The 19,764-nt window shown below is 41.9% G+C and overlaps 2 protein-coding genes across 2 annotated transcripts in view; both read right to left on the reverse strand.

Moving 5' to 3' along the window:
- Window positions 1–10,405, reverse strand: part of LOC145865969 (NLR family CARD domain-containing protein 3-like) — a 21,881-nt gene extending 11,476 nt beyond the window's left edge. The window contains exons 1-2 of the mRNA XM_082970861.1: window positions 8,577–10,405; window positions 3,266–3,305 (exon numbers count right to left, since the gene is read on the reverse strand). Of these exons, the coding sequence (XP_082826987.1) occupies window positions 3,266–3,305; window positions 8,577–10,390 (1,854 nt within the window). The 5' untranslated portion in view covers window positions 10,391–10,405. The remainder of the gene's footprint in view (window positions 1–3,265; window positions 3,306–8,576) is intronic.
- Window positions 10,406–10,686: 281 nt separating this feature from the next.
- LOC123732641 (uncharacterized) lies at window positions 10,687–19,506 on the reverse strand. The gene is made up of 7 exons (XM_082970867.1): window positions 19,361–19,506; window positions 18,020–18,163; window positions 14,082–14,198; window positions 13,114–13,230; window positions 12,504–12,620; window positions 11,512–11,628; window positions 10,687–11,172 (listed from the first exon to the last, which is right to left on the reverse strand). Exons 2-7 carry the CDS (start codon window positions 18,145–18,147, stop codon window positions 10,959–10,961), a joined length of 810 nt encoding a protein of 269 aa, XP_082826993.1. The 5' UTR covers window positions 18,148–18,163; window positions 19,361–19,506; the 3' UTR covers window positions 10,687–10,958.
- Between the last annotated feature and the right edge of the window lie 258 nt (window positions 19,507–19,764).

Genomic DNA, 19,764 nt, shown 5'->3' on the forward strand with positions numbered 1-19,764 from the left:
CACGCCCCCTGTCACTCAAGGAGAGTTTGATGTTCCTCAACCACGAGACACTTGCATTTAGTCTGCCTGGTCTATGCAGCACATGCAACAATGTTGATGACAACAATGCTGTTTTCACTCTGCCTGGTCAATGCAGCACATGGAACAATGTTGATGACAACAAGGCTGTTTTCACTCTGCCTGGTCAATGCAGCACATGGAACAATGTTGATGACAACAAGGCTGTTTTCACTTTGCTTCTTAATATAAATCCACTAGCTTTCTGTAATGACACTGTTAGTTTGTTTCTTACATCAGCAAAACAGCTAGTTTGTCTTTTCTTAGCAAGTTGCCCTAAATCTTGTGAGATGCTAATTGTTAGCTGCTAATGCTAATAGCTAGCTAGCTAATAAATGTACTGACTAAGAGCAAACGTAGCTAGCTAATACAGCCTGATAATACCAGTGATGGTGTAGACCTAAATCAGCATGTTGTTTGTGCAACAGTATCTTCTAAATCAAAGAGGAATATGCAAAGCAAGAACATGTTAGCTACATGAAGTAGCTAAGAGAAAACATGCAATGTAGCCAAAGCTTATAGGGTCCCCTAGGAAACACTTATCAACACTTTAGTTCCTACCCTGTCACAATAACTCTTCCCTGGCATTTTAATTACTTTTAATTCATCTCAAACACTATATTCAAAGTGCCCACTATTGTATTCTAACTATAGAATTAGAATAGTCATTCTATTTCCATGATTCCAACAGTTTCGCTCTAAATCGCAAGTCAAATCACAATTGCAACATTTGGTTAAAAACAAGTCCTAGATTATTTGCCCATATCGTGCAGCCCTGGAAGTGTGGAAATGATCTCAATTGAGCAGTGGTGTAAAGTACTTAAGTAAAAATACTTTCAAGTACTACTTAATTTACATTACTATTTATATTTTTGACAACTTTTACTTTTCCTTCACTACATTCCTAAAGAAAATACTGTACTTTTACTCCATACATTTTCCCTGACACCTAAAAGTACTAATTTTGAATGCTTAGCAGGACAGTACAATTGTCCAATTCACACACTTACCAAGAGAACATCCCTGGTCATCCCTACTGCCTCTGATCTGGAGGACTCACTAAACACAAATTCTTTGTTTGTAAATTGTCTGAATGTTGGAGTGTGACCCTGGCTATACGTAAATAAAAATCAAATAAAATTATTGAAAATGGTGCCTTCTGGTTTTAATATAAGGAATTTGAAATTACTTATGAAATGATTTATACACATGGCTCCAACGCTCGTCTTATGTGGCAGGGCTTGCAAACTATTACAGACTACAAAGGGAAGCACAGCCACGAGCTGCCCAGTGACACAAGCCTACCAGACGAGCTAAATCACTTCTATGCTCGCTTCGAGGCAAGCAACACTGAGGCATGCATGACAGCATCAGCTGTTCCGGACGACTGTAAGACCATTAAACAGGTCAACATTCACAAGGCTGCGGGGCCAGATGTATTACCAGGACGTGTACTCTGGGCATGTGCTGACCAATTGGCAGGTGTATTCACTGACATTTTCAACATGTCCCTGATTGAGTCTGTAATACCAACATGTTTCAAGCAGACCACCATAGTCCCTGTGCCCAAGAACACGAAGGCAACCTGCCTTCGTAGCATAACAACACCCACCCGTAGCACACTCTCCAGCAGGTATATCTCACTGGTCATCCCCAAAGCCAACACCTGCTTTGGCCGTCTTTCCTTCCAGTCTCTGCTGCCAATGATTGGAACGAATTGCAAAAATCGCTGAAGTTGGAGACTTATATCTCCCTCAATAACTTTAAGCATCAGCTATCTGAGCAGCTTACCGATCGCTGCAGCTATACATAGCCCATCTCTAAATAGCCCACCCAATCTACCTACATCATCCCCATATTATTTTTATAAACTTTTTTCTGCTCTTTTGCACACCAATATTTCTACTTGTACATCATCATCTGCTCATCTATAACTCCAGTGTTAATCTGCTAAATTGTAATTACTTCGCTACTATGGCCTATTTATTGCCTTACCTCCTTACTTCATTTGCACACACTGTATATAGACTTTTCTATTGTGTTATTGACTTTACGTTTACATTTGTTTATCCCACGTGTAACTCTGTGTTGTTGTTTTTGTCGCACTGCTTTGCTTTATATTGCCAGGTCGCAGTTGTAAATGAGAACTTGTTCTCAACTAGCCTACCTGGTTAAATAAAGGAGAAATAAAAAAATAACTGCCTAAATGACTACTGATGATGGATCAGCACCTAGAGAAATATTATCACAATACTGACCCAGGATCAGCTTCTATTAGCACCTATGGCTGCAAATATTGAGGCGCCTTATTCTAATGCTTACCCAATAAAAATGCACTAAATCACGTTAGGCTAACACATCATAAAATATATTGAGACAAATTACAGACAGTAAACAAGTAGCAAAATATAATCCGTAGCCATGAAGTGCTTTGAAAGGCTGTTAACTTCTTTGGGCTAGGGGGCAGTATTTTCACATCCGGATAAAAAACGTACCCGATTTAATCTGGTTACTACTCCTGCCCAGTAACTAGAATATGCATATAATTATTGGCTTTGGATAGAAACACCCTAAAGTTTCTAAAACTGTTTAAATGGTGTCTGTGAGTATAACAGAACTCCTATGGCAGGCCAAAACCTGAGAAGAATTCAAGCAGGAAGTGGCCTGTCTGAGAAGTAGTGTTTCATCTTGGCTCTTGGCTCTCTGATCCTCAACACAGGGGCCCCTCTGGGGTGCTGCTCAGTCTCCTCCTGTACTCCCTGTTCACCCACGACTGCATGGCCAGGCACGACTCCAACACCATCATTAAGTTTGCATACGACACAACAGTGGAAGGCCTGATCACTGACAACAACGAGACAGCCTATAGGGAGGAGGTCAGAGACCTGGCAGGGTGGTGCCGGAATAACAACCTATCCCTCAACGTAACCAAGACTAAGGAGATGATTGTGGACTACAGGAAAAGGAGGACCGAGCACGCACCCATTCTCATCGACGGGGCTGTAGTGGAGCAGGTTGAGAGCTTCAAGTTCCTTGGTGTCCACATCACCAACAAACTACAATGGTCCAAATACACCAAGACAGTCGTGAAGAGGGCATGAGAAAGCCTATTCTCCCTCAGGAAACAAAAGAGATTTGGCATGGGTCCTCAGTTCCTCAAAAGGTTCTACAGCTGCAACATCAATAGCATCCTGACTGGTTGCGTCACTGCCTGGTACGGCAATTGCTGGGCCTCCGACCGCACGGCACTACAGAGGGTAGTGCGTACGGCCCAGTACATCACTGGGGCTAAGCTGCCTGCCATCCAGGACCTCTACACTAGGCGGTGTCAGAGGAAGGCCCTAAAAATTGTCAAAGACCCCAGCCACCCCGGTCATAGACTGTTCTCTTTACTTCCGCATGGCAAGCGATACCGGAGTGCCAAGTCTCGAACAAAAAGGCTTCTCAACAGTTTTTACCCCCAAGCCATAAGACTCCTGAACAGATAATCAAATGGCTACCTAGACTATTTGCATTGTGTGCCCCTCCCCAACCCCTCTTTTACGCTGCTGCTACTCTCTGTTTATCATACACTGCTCAAAAAAATAAAGGGAACTAAAGGGAACTAAAGGGAACTAAAATAACACAACGAGAGTCTTATCTTTAAAATGGTGTAAAATAGACATATTTTTGAAAAATTTAAGTAATATCATATCTAAGGTATTTGAATAACGCGCCACAGGATTCAACTGGCTGTTGAGTAGCCCATAGAGGTTAAGCTACTGCTACTCTCTGTTCATCATATATGTATAGTCATTCAATCCATATCTACATGTATATACTACCTCAATCAGCCCAACTAACCGGTGCCTGCATACTGTATAGCCTTGCTACTGTTATAGCCTCTCTACTGTTATTTTTCACTGTCTTTTTACTGTTGTTTTTATTTATTTTCTTACCTATTCTTCACCTAATACCTTTTTTTCACTATTGGTTAGAGCCTGTAAGTAAACATTTCACTTTTACTGTTCAAAAACTAAAAATACCGTCAAATACCTTCATACAGTTCATTTATTTTAAAATACTGTGATATAATATTTTGGCCATATCGCCCAGCCCTGTGTGTGTGTGTTCATTGAGCGATACACGTGCAAACACACACTGGATATACACACACACTGGACACACACAGGACACACACACACACACACTGGACACACACACACACACACACACACACACACACACACACACACACACACACACACACACACACACACACACACACACACAGGAAACAAACACACACAAACACATTGGACACACATACACACTGGACACACACACACTGAGCAAACACAGGACACACACACAGGACACACATACACACACACACACGCACACACACAGGACACACACACACAGTTCAAAATGCTGCAACATAGCGCCAAATGTAAAACTGTAAACTTCACTGTCCAAACACATATGGTGTGGACTATGTGTGCCTGGTAAACACATGTGGATCTGGTGAACAGTTATCACTTGTTGACCAACTACAGGAATACTGACCTCAGAGTCTCCAGTCTGCAGTGTGGATCCTCCAGTACAGCAGAGAGCAGCTCCACTCCTGAATCCTTCAGGTCATTGTTACTCAGGTCCAGCTCTCTCAGGTGTGAGGGGTTTGACCTCAGAGCTGAGACCAGAGAAGCACAGCCTTCCTCTGTGACTAGACAGCCTGACAGCCTGCAAAGAGTCAAATCATATTAAAATCACACTGATATTCTTTGGTGGTGAAAATATTGGCAGTATATTTATTTCTACATTTTCAGATATATCAGTGTCCTGAAACCTGCCTTATCTATTCATAAATTAATGTTTCATTGTTCTAAATGATCATAATAATGCTTGTAGAGAGAGAAATGTATAGTACAAATATTTGAGTAGACTGACCAGACCAGTTTAAAAGCAGTATCAGTCAAAAGACAGACAGTGAGGTATCAGATTTAGATTGTATTGAGTATACAGTCCACACCATATCTATTTTGACAGTGAAGATAACATTTTAATGCAGAAATGATGAAAGTGCTGAATTTTTTTGGGGTTGAAGTTGAACTGAAAAGTATAAACCTATCACAATGGAGAAAGACACATTGAAATCATTCACTCCTTATAAACCACCCTGGGATCACTCACTACTCATAAAGCACCCTGGGATCACTCACTACTCATAAAGCACCCTGGGATCACTCACTACTCATAAACCACCCTGGGATCACTCACTACTCATAAAATACCCTGGGATCACTCACTACTCATAAAGCACCCTGGGATCACTCACTACTCATAAACCACCCTGGGATCACTCACTACTCATAAACCACCCTGGGATCACTCACTACTCATAAAGCACCCTGGGATCACTCACTACTCATAAAGCACCCTGGGATCACTCACTACTCATAAAGCTCCCTGGGATCACTCACTACTCATAAAACACCCTGGGATCACTCACTACTCATAAAGCACCCTGGGATCACTCCTCACTACTCATAAAGCACCCTGGGATCACTCCTCACTACTCATAAAGCACCCTGGGATCACTCACTACTCATAAAACACCCTGGGATCACTCACTACTCATAAAGCACCCTGGGATCACTCACTACTCATAAAGCACCCTGGGATCACTCCTCACTACTCATAAAACACCCTGGGATCACTCACTACTCATAAAACACCCTGGGATCACTCACTACCCATAAAGCACCCTGGGATCACTCACTACTCATAAAGCACCCTGGGATCACTCACTACTCATAAAGCACCCTGGGATCACTCCTCACTACCCATAAAGCACCCTGGGATCACTCCTCACTACCCATAAAGCACCCTGGGATCACTCCTCACTACCCATAAAGCACCCTGGGATCACTCACTACTCATAAAACACCCTGGGATCACTCACTACTCATAAAACACCCTGTGATCACTCACTACCCATAAAGCACCCTGGGATCACTCACTACTCATAAAGCAACCTGGGATCACTCACTACCCATAAAGCAACCTGGGATCACTCACTACTCATAAAACACCCTGGGATCACTCACTACTCATAAAATACCCTGGGATCACTCACTACCCATAAAGCACCCTGGGATCACTCACTACTCATAAAGCACCCTGGGATCACTCACTACTCATAAAACACCCTGGGATCACTCCTCACTACTCATAAAGCACCCTGGGATCACTCACTACTCATAAAACACCCTGGGATCACTCACTACTCATAAAGCACCCTGGGATCACTCACTACTCATAAAGCACCCTGGGATCACTCACTACTCATAAAACACCCTGGGATCACTCACTACTCATAAAGCACCCTGGGATCACTCCTCACTACTCATAAAGCACCCTGGGATCACTCCTCACTACTCATAAAGCACCCTGGGATCACTCACTACTCATAAAGCACCCTGGGATCACTCACTACTCATAAAGCACCCTGGGATCACTCACTACTCATAAAACACCCTGGGATCACTCCTCACTACTCATAAAGCACCCTGGGATCACTCACTACTCATAAAACACCCTGGGATCACTCACTACTCATAAAGCACCCTGGGATCACTCACTACTCATAAAGCACCCTGGGATCACTCACTACTCATAAAACACCCTGGGATCACTCACTACCCATAAAGCACCCTGGGATCACTCACTACTCATAAAACACCCTGGGATCACTCACTACTCATAAAGCACCCTGGGATCACTCACTACTCATAAAACACCCTGGGATCACTCCTCACTACTCATAAAGCACCCTGGGATCACTCACTACTCATAAAGCACCCTGGGATCACTCACTACCCATAAAGCACCCTGGGATCACTCACTACTCATAAAACACCCTGGGATCACTCACTACTCATAAAGCACCCTGGGATCACTCACTACCCATAAAGCACCCTGGGATCACTCACTACCCATAAAGCACCCTGGGATCACTAACTACTCATAAAACACCCTGGGATCACTCACTACTCATAAAACACCCTGGGATCACTCACTACCCATAAAGCACCCTGGGATCACTCACTACTCATAAAGAAAATGTACAACTTTTACTATTCAAAAACTAAAAATACCGTCAAATTTATTTAGAAATACGGTGATGTAATATTTTGGCCATATCGCCCAGCCCTAGTGTCTGTGTGTGTGTGTGTGTGTGTGTGTGTGTGTGTGTGTGTGTGTGTGTGTGTGTGTGTGTGTGTGTGTGTGTGTGTGTGTGTGTGTGTGTGTGAGTTCATTAAGTGATACACGTGTACACACACGCACACACACACACTGGACATACACACACACTGGACACACACACAGGACACACACACAGGACAAACTGGACACACACACACAGGACACACACACACATACACAGGACACACACACACACACACACACACACACTGGACACACACTGGACACACACACACACACACACACACACACAGATAGGACACACACACAAACACACACATACTGGACACACACACACACAGGACACACACACAGGACAAACTGGACACACACACACACACACAGGACACACACACACTGGACACACACACACACACACAGGACACACACACACAGGACACACACACACATACACAGTTCAAAATTCTGGAGCATAGCGCAAGCTTGATGTAATTCAATGCAGGCATGGAATATGGGACCAAATACTAAACTTATGACTACTTTAATAGAATATAAGTGAATTTGACCAAATAATTAAGACTTCTTCAAATGGGAGAACTAGATACATAAAGTGCTTTCATATCTAAACGGTAAAACAGATATGTATGAAAATACCCTCAACTAAAAGGTGACATTCTGTACTGTCACCTCATATAAAACATCTCAAATCCAAAATGCTGGAGCATAGCACCACGTTTAAAACTGTAAGCTTCACTGTCCAAACACATATGGTGTGGACTATGTGTGCCTGGTAAACACATGTGGATCTGGTGAACAGTTATCACTTGTTGACCAACTACAGGAATACTGACCTCAGAGTCTCCAGTCTGCAGTGTGGATCCTCCAGTCCAGCAGAGAGCAGCTTCACTCCTGAATCCTTCAGGTCATTGTTACTCAGGTCCAGCTCTCTCAGGTGTGAGGGGTTTGACTTCAGAGCTGAGACCAGAGAAGCACAGCCTTCCTCTGTGACTCCACAGCCTGACAGCCTGACAAAGAGATCATCATGACTTCACAAACACACTGTTAATTTAACACCAGTAGTGTAGAAGGACAATGGAAGATGCATTTGGTTTATTCTCTTAAACAAAATATAGATTCATCTTCCATCTCCTAGAACTGTATGGTCATATTGTTATACTAATGTGAACACCAATGCACTGATTCAATATGTTATTCAATATAATATTATATACATATTATAATACATATTTTCTGTAAACATAATATTTCTTCCTGATGATTACTTCTTACATCTCATTTTATGTACTCACAGAACAGCTCTGGAGGCTTTGACCACTGGCAGCAGCCTCAGAAGACCTTTCTCTGATCTGGAGAATTTCTTCAGGTCAAACACATCCAGCTCCTTTTCTGAAGTCAGCAACACAAAGACCAGAGCTGACCACTGTGCAGGTGACAGGTTGGGTTTTGAGAGACTTCCTGAGCTCAGGTAGCTTTGGATCTCCTCCACTAGAGAATGGTCATTCAGTTCATTCAGACAGTGGAACAGATTGATGCTCCTCTCTGGAGAGGGATTCTCCCTGATCTTCTCCTTGATGTACTTGACTGTCTCTTCATGGGTCTGTGAGCTGCTTCTTGTCTTTGTCAGTAGACCTTGTAAGTGCTTCTGATTGGACTCCAGTGAGAGGCCCAGAAGGAAGCGGAGGAACAGGTCCAGGTTTCCTGTCTCACTTTGTAAGGCTTTATCCACAGCACTCTTGTAGAAAGTAACTTCAGACGTGTCTTTTGTTTTCGGTTTGTCCATTAGATTCTCATTGTTGTTGATGAATGAGAGGAACACATATACAGCAGCCAGAAACTCCTGAATGCTCAGATGAACGAAGCAGTACACCTTGTCCTGGTACAGCCCACATTCCTCTTTAAAGAGCTGTGTGCACAATCCTGAGTACACTGAGGCTTCACTGACATCAATGCCAGCCTCTTTCAGGTCTTCTTCATAGAAAATCAGATTGCCCTTCACAAGCTGTTGAAAAGCCAGTTTTCCCAGTGACAGAATGCTCTCTTTATTCCAGTGTGGAACTGTCTCTTCTTTCCCAAGATACTTTTCATTCTTCTGTTTGGTATGAAACACCACAAGGTGTGTGTACATCTCAGTCAGAGTCTTGGGCATCTCTTCTCTCTTATGTTTCAGCATGTGTTCGAGGACTGTTGCAGAGATCCAACAGAAGACTGGAATGTGGCACATGATGTGGAGGCTCCTTGATGTCTTTATGTGTGAGATGATTCTGTTGGCCAGGTTCTCATCCCTGAATCTCTTCCTGAAGTACTCCTCCTTCTGTGGGTCATTGAACCCTCGTACCTCTGTCACCTGGTCAACACACCCTGAAGGGATCTTATTGGCTGCTGCAGGTCGGGTAGTTATCCAGATGAGAGCAGAGGGAAGCAGATTTCCCTTGATGAGATTTGTCAGCAGAACATCCACTGAGGTTGACTCTGTGACGTCCCAACAGATCTTGTTCTTCTGGAAGTCTAGGGGCAGTCGGCACTCATCCAGACCATCAAAGATGAACAGAACTTTGTACTTGTTGTAGATGGAGATTCCTGATTGTTTGGTTTCCATTGAGAAGTGATTGACAAGTTCAATCAAAGTGTGTTTGTCCTCTTTCATCAAATTCAGCTCCCGAAAAGGGAATGAAAATACAAATTGAACATCCTGATTTGCTTTTCCTTCAGCCCAGTCCAGAATGAACTTCTGCACAGAGACTGTTTTTCCAATGCCAGCGACTCCCTTTGTCAGCACAGTTCTGATACGTTTGTCTTGTCCGGTTAAGGGTTTGAAGATGTCGTTACATTTGATTGCAGTCTCTGGTCTTGCTTGTTTCCTGGTTGTTGTCTCAATCTGTCTCAGTTCATGTTCATTATTGACCTCTCCTGTTCCTCCCTCTGTGATGTAGAGCTCTGTGTAGATCTTATTGAGAAGTGTTGGGTTTCCTTGTTTAGCGATCCCCTCAAATACACATTGAAACTTCTTCTTTAGATTAGATTTGAGTTCACGTTGGCAAATCACAGCAGGATCATCTGAATCTAGAAATAACACAGAGGATATTAATGTTACGTCTGTTTTCATGCCTACAGTATTGTAGGACTGTTATAACATTTTAAATTATAATCATTTATCCCCTTAACTGTCTGTATAAATGTGTAAATGTTTTCATAATGCATTACAGACTGGTGTGACTGATTATAATAATATTGGTGTTATTGATGGTATTATTAATGTTGTCTCTCTCTCTCTCTCTCTAAATTAATCAACACAACACATCCCTTCTGCTACTTGATGAGGTCACTAGGTGTTGTGTTAAGGCTGCGACAATATCATTGAGTTACACAGCTACTTTAGCTGTACTTTAGCCACAGCTTTTAAATGTTATAAAACAGCATTCAACATGAGGCAGACAGATCTTACATTTCTCCAGTGTGTCAGCAAGCTCCTTCTGGTTCATTTTCCTCAGGACGTGCAGTGTGATCTTCAGAGCCCCCTCTCTGGCACTGCTCTCCTGCTTCTCATCTTCAGCATCCACCACTTCCTCATCCTGCTTCTGACTCTCAAAGCATTCTGGGAGTTCTGGACTAAGAATCTTCTTGAACATCTTCAGCTCGTTCTTCACAAATGTCATCATTTTCTCTTCAAGCAACTAAAATAAATCAAGTAAATAAGTTAAGCAAGAGAAGAAATGCTTTCTCATTAACACATTAATGAATAATTGACAGATCAACTTTACTTGAGGTAAACAAAAACAAATGTACATAACAGGACCACATACACTGAATATAGAGTCCAGGTCTGTTTGATGACTCTGGGAAGACTGACCACTGAGAATCTCTGACTCTGATCTCTCCTGTTGGTTTCTGTGGACAAAACATGAGATTACATCTCCTCATCCAGGGAGTACACACACACACACACACACACACACACACACACACACACACACACACACACACACACACACACACACACACACACACACACATACACACACACACACACACACACACACACACACACACACACACACGGAGGGAATGTTGTGTTTGTTTAATATTGTTTTAGGACTATGAAAATGGACAAAAGTATTAGCCTATGGATTATGAAAACAACAAAAAGAAATGTGAAAATGGGAGAGGAGAAATGACTAGAGACAGTGTTGTTAAACTCACTGACCATGACCCATGAGTTCTTCTTACCTTTGTTCAGTAGGAAAGTCTCCCTCTCTAAAGTATATAGGTAGACCCATAGACTGGTCACTCTTCATGGACACACAGCTGGGTACAGGGGAGGCTGGTCTCTCCTGCTTGATTGGACTTCAACACAACAGAGACAAACATTACATCTCTCATCTACTCTGATCTCAGTTGGGAAACATAAGAAGAGCTCTGGATCAGACAGACAGACAGACAGACAGACAGACAGACAGACAGACAGACAGACAGACAGACAGACAGACAGACAGACAGACAGACAGACAGACAGACAGACAGACAGATACACAGACAGACGGAGATAGATACACAGACAGACAGACAGACAGACAGACAGACAGACAGACAGACAGACAGACAGACAGACAGACAGACAGACAGACAGACAGACAGACAGACAGACAGACAGACAGACAGACAGACAGACAGATACACAGACAGACGGAGATAGATACACAGACAGACAGACAGACAGACAGACAGACAGACAGACAGACAGACAGACAGACAGACAGACAGACAGACAGACAGACAGACAGTCAGACAGACAGACAGACAGACAGACAGACAGACAGATACACAGACAGACGGAGATAGATACACAGACAGACAGACAGACAGACAGACAGACAGACAGACAGACAGACAGACAGACAGACAGACAGACAGACAGACAGACAGACAGACAGACAGACAGACAGACAGACAGACAGACAGACAGACAGACAGACAGCAAAATACACACAGACAGAGAGACAGGCAAAGAGACAGACAGACAGATAGACAGACAGAGAGACACACACACAAGGAGGGAATATTGTGTTTGTTTAATATTGTTTTAGGACTATGAAAATGGACGAAAGGATTAGCCTATGGATTATGAAAACTACAAAAAGAAAATGGTAAAATGGGAGAGTAGAAATGACTAGAGACAGTGTTGTTTAATTCACTGACCATGACCCATGAGTTCTTCTTACCTTTGTTCAGTAGAAAAGTCTCCCTCTCTAAACTCTATAGGTTGACCCATAGACCAGTCACTCTTCATGGACACACAGCTGGGAACAGGGGAGGCTGGTCTCTCCTGCTTGATTGGACTTCAACACAACAGAGACAAACATTACATCTCTCATCTACTCTGAGCTCAGATGGGGAAACATAAGAAGAGCTCTGGATCAGACAGACAGACAGACAGACAGACAGACAGACAGACAGACAGACAGACAGACAGACAGACAGACAGACAGACAGACAGACAGACAGACAGACAGACAGACAGACAGACAGATACACAGACAGACGGAGATAGATACACAGACAGACAGACAGACAGACAGACAGACAGACAGACAGACAGACAGACAGACAGACAGACAGACAGACAGACAGACAGACAGACAGACAGACGGAGATAGATACACAGACAGACAGACAGACAGACAGACAGACAGACAGACAGACAGACAGACAGACAGACAGACAGACAGACAGATACACAGACAGACGGAGATAGATACACAGACAGACAGACAGACAGACAGACAGACAGACAGACAGACAGACAGACCATGACCCATGAGTTCTTCTTACCTTTGTTCAGTAGAAAAGTCTCCCTCTCTAAACTTCATAGGAGGTTCCATAGACTGGTCACTCTTCATGGACACACAGCTGGGAACAGGGGAGGCTGGTCTCTCCTGCTTGATTGGACTTCAACACAACAGAGACAAACATTACATCTCTCATCTACTCTGAGCTCAGATGGGGAAACATAAGAAGAGCTCTGGATCAGACAGACAGACAGACAGACAGACAGACAGACAGACAGACAGACAGACAGACAGACAGACAGACAGACAGACAGACAGACAGACAGACAGACAGACAGACAGACAGACAGACAGACAGACAGACAGACAGACAGACAGATACACAGACAGACGGAGATAGATACACAGACAGACAGACAGACAGACAGACAGACAGACAGGGGAGGCTGGTCTCTCCTGCTTGATTGGACTTCAACACAACAGAGACAAACATTACATCTCTCATCTACTCTGATCTCAGATTGGAAACATAAGAAGAGCTCTGGATCGCAGACAGACAGACAGACAGACAGACAGACAGACAGACAGACAGACAGACAGACAGACAGACAGACAGACAGACAGACAGACAGACAGACAGACAGACAGACAGATACACAGACAGACGGAGATAGATACACAGACCGACAGACAGACAGACAGACAGACAGACAGACAGACAGACAGACAGACAGACAGACAGACAGACAGACAGACAGACAGACAGACAGACAGACAGACAGACAGATACACAGACAGACGGAGATAGATACACAGACAGACAGACAGACAGACAGAGATAGATACACAGACAGACGGAGATAGATACACAGACAGACGGAGATAGATACACAGACAGACGGAGATAGATACACAGACAGACGGAGATAGATAGACAGACAGACAGACAGACAGACAGACAGACAGACAGACAGACAGACAGACAGACCATGACCCATGAGTTCTTCTTACCTTTGTTCAGTAGAAAAGTCTCCCTCTCTAAACTGTATAGGTAGCTTCATAGACCGGTCACTCTTCATGGACACACAGCTGGGAACAGGGGAGGCTGGTCTCTCCTGCTTTATTGGTCTTCAACACAACAGAGACAAACATTACATCTCTCATCTACTCTGATCTCAGATGGGAAACATAAGAAGAGTTTCATTCCAAAACGCTACATATCCATTTTCAGAAATGTTGGTAAATTAGCTTTTATTGTTTAAAGAAATTATTAATGAGATTGGTGTGTTTTTCACTATCTAATCATGACATGGGGTTGATCAATGACAGACATGTATTTGTTTAAAATCTATCACTTAATGATTTCATTTCAGAGAGACAAATATTAATTGTGTTTTTATGTTGGATAAAAGTAGAGACTCAGAGCTAGAAAATGGTATATCATACACTACATTTGAGGAACAATGGGAAAGTAATTCTGCTTTGAAAGTTGATAAACTTGTAACATCACTTTTGAGAGAATGTCCTTTGAATGTTTTGGTACCTACTGGAGAGCTCTTCTTTGTCTACAGGGCTGTTACTTTGGCAGATAATGTCACCCATCTAAATAAATAGTTGTTATATATATAATTAACTAAATGTATGGTGTTTTTGTTTTATGTCAGTTTAATTTTGTTATGCTATAAACATTTTATTTTATTATAAGTGGTAAAAGGAACTAGAAAATGTTATATTTTGCGATTCTGAGTAATTACTACTTTAGTAAAGAATTACACATTATTCAGTACTACTGCAGTTGCTACATAATTCCAATAGATGGCAGCATAAGACCACAAATGATATTTCAGAATATTAGTTTAGTTTTCTCCCTGGATGCACCACCACTCCCCCTCACAGGAAAACTCCTGTGTGAGCTTCTTTCTGTCCCTTTACACACTGCTAATGCAAGAGGAAGGACTGAAAAAGCATTTAACAGATTACTGTGAAGTAATATAATGATGATTCATGTTTATTATTACCTGTTTTTATGCTCATGTTTGAAATTATACTTCATTACTATAACGATTATCAATAAGCCTGAACATTAATTCAGACACCTCTGGTTGAGAAAAACGTATTTTCCTGGTACATTCATTGTCAAATTCATCAACCAGCATCGAGCCACTCTGCCTTCTCTCTCTAGTAGTCAACTCAGCCCCGGTAAAAAGCTGGTGTCGTCACTCTGCCTTCTCTCTCTAGTAGTCAACTCAGCCCCGGTAAAAAGCTGGTGTCGTCACTCTGCCTTCTCTCTCTAGTAGTCAACTCAGCCCCAGTAAAAAGCTGGTGTCTTCACTCTACCTTCTCTCTCTAGTAGTCAACTCAGCCCCGGTAAAAAGCTGGTGTCATCGCTCTGCCTTCTCTCTCTAGTAGTCAACTCAGCCCCAGTAAAAAGCTGGTGTTGTCACTCTGCCTTCTCTCTCTAGTAGTCAACTCAGCCCCGGTAAAAAGCTGGTGTCGTCACTCTGCCTTCTCTCTCTAGTAGTCAACTCAGCCCCGGTAAAAAGCTGGTGTCGTCACTCTGCCTTCTCCAGGGGCATGTTGAGGTAAATTTACTAACCGGGAGGGTTGAATTATGCAATTTATTGGTGGGCTGGAAGACGCACTCTTGTCTTTTCTATTCCGAGGTTGTTTACTCGCAATATCAGATATTAAGATGACTTTTTATAATGCATGTATACTGAGGTTGAGGTTCTGACTAGTGATAATTTACCCGGGGTTCAATACCTGCTATAGTCACTATTATTTTGCTCTCCCAAAAGCAACACAGCCCTAAAACGAGATATATATTTAACTAAAGTAATGAGTGACCGTTTTAGAAAATCATGGACATATAGTCAGTGGTTGCATGCTATTTTATTTAAATCATATTGCTGCTTGTAGCCTATAACTGATGCTTCATGGTCTTATGCTGCGATCTATTGGAAATATTTAGCAATTAAAAGTTATTAATGCACATTCAGACGTTGGTGAGGCAGCTGAGAATTAAAAAAAATGGAATGTGTCCAGCCTACTTGAGGCGCCCCGAAAATAATATTCAAAAGATTGGTCCTTGGATATAGAGGAGTTAAACACTAAAGTTACCATCCATCTAGTGAAGAGAGGAGAACCGGACAGAGGTAGCCAGCATCCGTCAACGAGAGAGGGAGGATTGGATAACTAGGATGCTGCTGGTAGAGTAGCTAGCTAGTTTACCCAGCTGTACCGACTAGCTAGGATAACTAGGATGCTGCTGGTAGAGTAGCTAGCTAGCTTACCTAGCTGTACCGACTAGCGAGGATAACTAGGATGCTGCTGGTAGAGTAACTAGCTAGCTTACCTAGCTGTACCGACTAGCGAGGATAACTAGGATGCTGCTGGTAGAGTAGCTAGCTAGTTTACCCAGCTGTACCGACTAGCTAGGATAACTAGGATGCTGCTGGTAGAGTAGCTAGCTAGATTACCTAGCTGTACCGACTAGCTAGGATAACTAGGATGCTGCTGGTAGAGTAGCTAGCTAGCTTACCTAGCTGTACCAACTAGCTAGGATAACTAGGATGCTGCTGGTAGAGTAGCTAGCTAGCTTGTACCGACTAGCTTGGCTAGCTAGCAGGACGTTCGTCTGTCGTTTGTCTCGATGATGATGACGAATCCGGTGAACCTCAAAATGAAACAAGGATAGAGAGTGAAAAGGATCTGGCTACACTCATACTGTCCCTGACCGTAAAGCAAAAAGCTAATTGAATAATAAACTTGTAGTGAACATCTCAACACGGTAGTGAACTCCACCGTTATTCCCCAAGATCACCACAGCCAACTCTGCGCGTAACCGGGACAATATGCTTGGCGCCACACCCTACGGGGACGCGGACAGTTCTGTATGGGGACGGGGACAGATCCAGAACGCGGACATAAGCAGTGCCACACAATCAACTAAACCCAGTCTTTACAGTGGGTTACATTAGTGATATTCATTTTTTATTATTATGTTAAACAAACATTTATTATAACAATATTTTGAGATCTGGGCCCATGTCCACAAAGCGTCTCAGAGTAGAAAATTGGTCATATAAGTGCTGAGAATAAAGACATTTGACACTTATGTGTATAAATTTAAGCTATGCATGAAGTCTCTAGTCCCACCTAGTCGGTAGATATTTAGGACACCTCGTGAGCTGTCCTAAGTAGTTAAGAGTTAACAGCAGGTGTCTTGATAATACTATAGAATAATGCAGCGAGTCAGTGGTTCCTGCTCCACATGTAAATGCTTTGGAGTAGTTAAAAATAATGTTTTATATTTCTATATGATCAATCCATTAATAATATATGTCTTGTGCTTTTGGCAATGATTTTTCAATCCATAAAACAGTGTACGGGTGCTGGAAAAAACAGATGGAATTGATCTGACCACTGGAGGTCTGCTGGGTTCACATCCTCAAAACATTCACCTTTCGTTGATCATAACTCGAGAGATTCTTCTTCACTGAACCCCAAAATATATATAACTTTTAGTGATTCCATATATTAAGGAAGTGATAGAAGCCTTTTTGGTTCTATAAGGAACCTTCTTTTCTAACAGTGTAAAATTAACACGTTTTTCATTTGATTATTTAATTATCTACATCATGTTATTTCAAGATATCCCTTTGGAGCGCAACATCACGTTGTTAAGAAATTATCCTAAATTGGGCATGGCTTTAAAATGGGAAATTGAATGCATCTAGGGTGTTCCAGCAAAACAATGGATATATAGAGTTTTGCAATAAACATTTTTTTATACACAATCTAAAGAAATTCATAAATAATCTGAGAACAGTAATATTGAAGGTACCCATTAGCAACCATTTCTGATTAAAAAACAAATGTGAACATTTTTGGAAATATCATTTTTGAAATAAACTATTCATAATTCTTAAACAAAATTGTCATCTCACCTCTTAGATTTTGTGTCATGTTCCCCAGAGAGACTCATTTTAGAGACAGGCTCCCCCTCCTCTCTCTCCCCAGAGAGACTCATTTTAGAGGCAGGACCCCCCTCCTCTCTCTCCCCAGAGAGACTCATTTTAGAGAACCGACCCCTAAACAGAGATCCAGCATGTTGGTTGTGGTTAACACAGTGACAACTAAACAGAGATCCAGCATGTTGGTTGTGGTTAACACAGTGACAACTAAACAGAGATCCAACATGTTGGTTGTGGTTAACACAGTGACGTCCTAAACAGAGATCCAGCATGTTGGTTGTGGTTAACACAGTGACAACTAAACAGAGATCCAGCATGTTGGTTGTGGTTAACACAGTGACCCCTAAACAGAGATCCAGTATGTTGGTTGTGGTTAACACAGTGACAACTAAACAGAGATCCAGCATGTTGGTTGTGGTTAACACAGTGACCCCTAAACAGAGATCCAGCATGTTGGTTGTGATTAAGACAGTGACAACTAAACAGAGATCCAGCATGTTGGTTGTGGTCAACACAGTGACAACTAAACAGAGATCCAGCATGTTGGTTGTGGTTAACACAGTGACAACTAAACAGAGATCCAGCATGTTGGTTGTGGTTAACACAGTGACAACTAAACAGAGATCCAGCATGTTGGTTGTGGTTAACACAGGGCCAACTAATTATTGAAGGTCAATTGTTCTCTTTTATTCATTATCTCTTAGAAATAAAACATTTACTAACAGACATAGAAAGACACATCCAAACAGTCAGGTGATTTAATATTTTTCACCCTTTCTCCATGTAGTGGAACTAATAATAATAAAACAATTTAACAACAATAATATTAATAATAATAATGTCTAACTTTCTCTTTTAATAATTTCTCTCATTCTAGTGTGTTGCTTTGTTTAACAGGTATGATATTATTATGCTGTTACTGAATTCAGTTCATAATAACAATGTTAAGAAAAGTATGTTCAGTAGTTTCATACCAAATTACACAGGAAGTAGGAGTTCATTGTAGTTTAGAAAATAACAAATATTCTGATATTCTGAAAGATGATTTACAACTATGATACATTAAAATTTTTACAAATTGTAAAATAACCACAATAAACAAATCGTATAATACGATATATGAACAATATGTTTTTGAATTTGACTTGCCTACGCCCAGTTAGCGCCATTTTGTATGATTGAACTGTCACATAACTGTCCCAGGTGAAATGGACTTTTAAATCTGAGTGTTTTACTGTCAGTCACTATACTAAAATAACACCATACATTTAATTTCTCTACACACTTTACAATAATCACTGGGAAGATTCTTACCTTGTAGCCTGAATTCACAACCAGAACATGTCAAGTCATTGAGATATTTTCCGTTGTGCTGAGAGAGCAGCTTCCTGATAACAAGTGGCTCTGTATCTATGTTCTAGGTACACTTGATCTTTGGATGTAATAATATCTGGTCAAAGTCTAGTGACACAACAGCATAGTATATCATAAACATAACAGTAGTTGGCCAGAAAAGGCCATGACATACTATAAAACAGGGTTTGTCAACTAGATTTGGCTTCGGGTGTCACGGTTGTCATAGAGAGGAGCGGACCAAAGTGCAGCGTGATTATCGTTCCACATATTTTATTGAACTGTGAAACTATGCAATACATACACATAAACTAAAGAATAAAAAAACAACAAACCGTGATGCAGAGGTGAAACATACACTACTC

Source organism: Salmo salar, unplaced genomic scaffold (genome assembly GCF_965601325.2).
Source record: "Salmo salar unplaced genomic scaffold, fSalSal1 ptg000005l, whole genome shotgun sequence".
In the NCBI taxonomy this organism is placed as follows: Eukaryota; Metazoa; Chordata; class Actinopteri; order Salmoniformes; family Salmonidae; genus Salmo; species Salmo salar.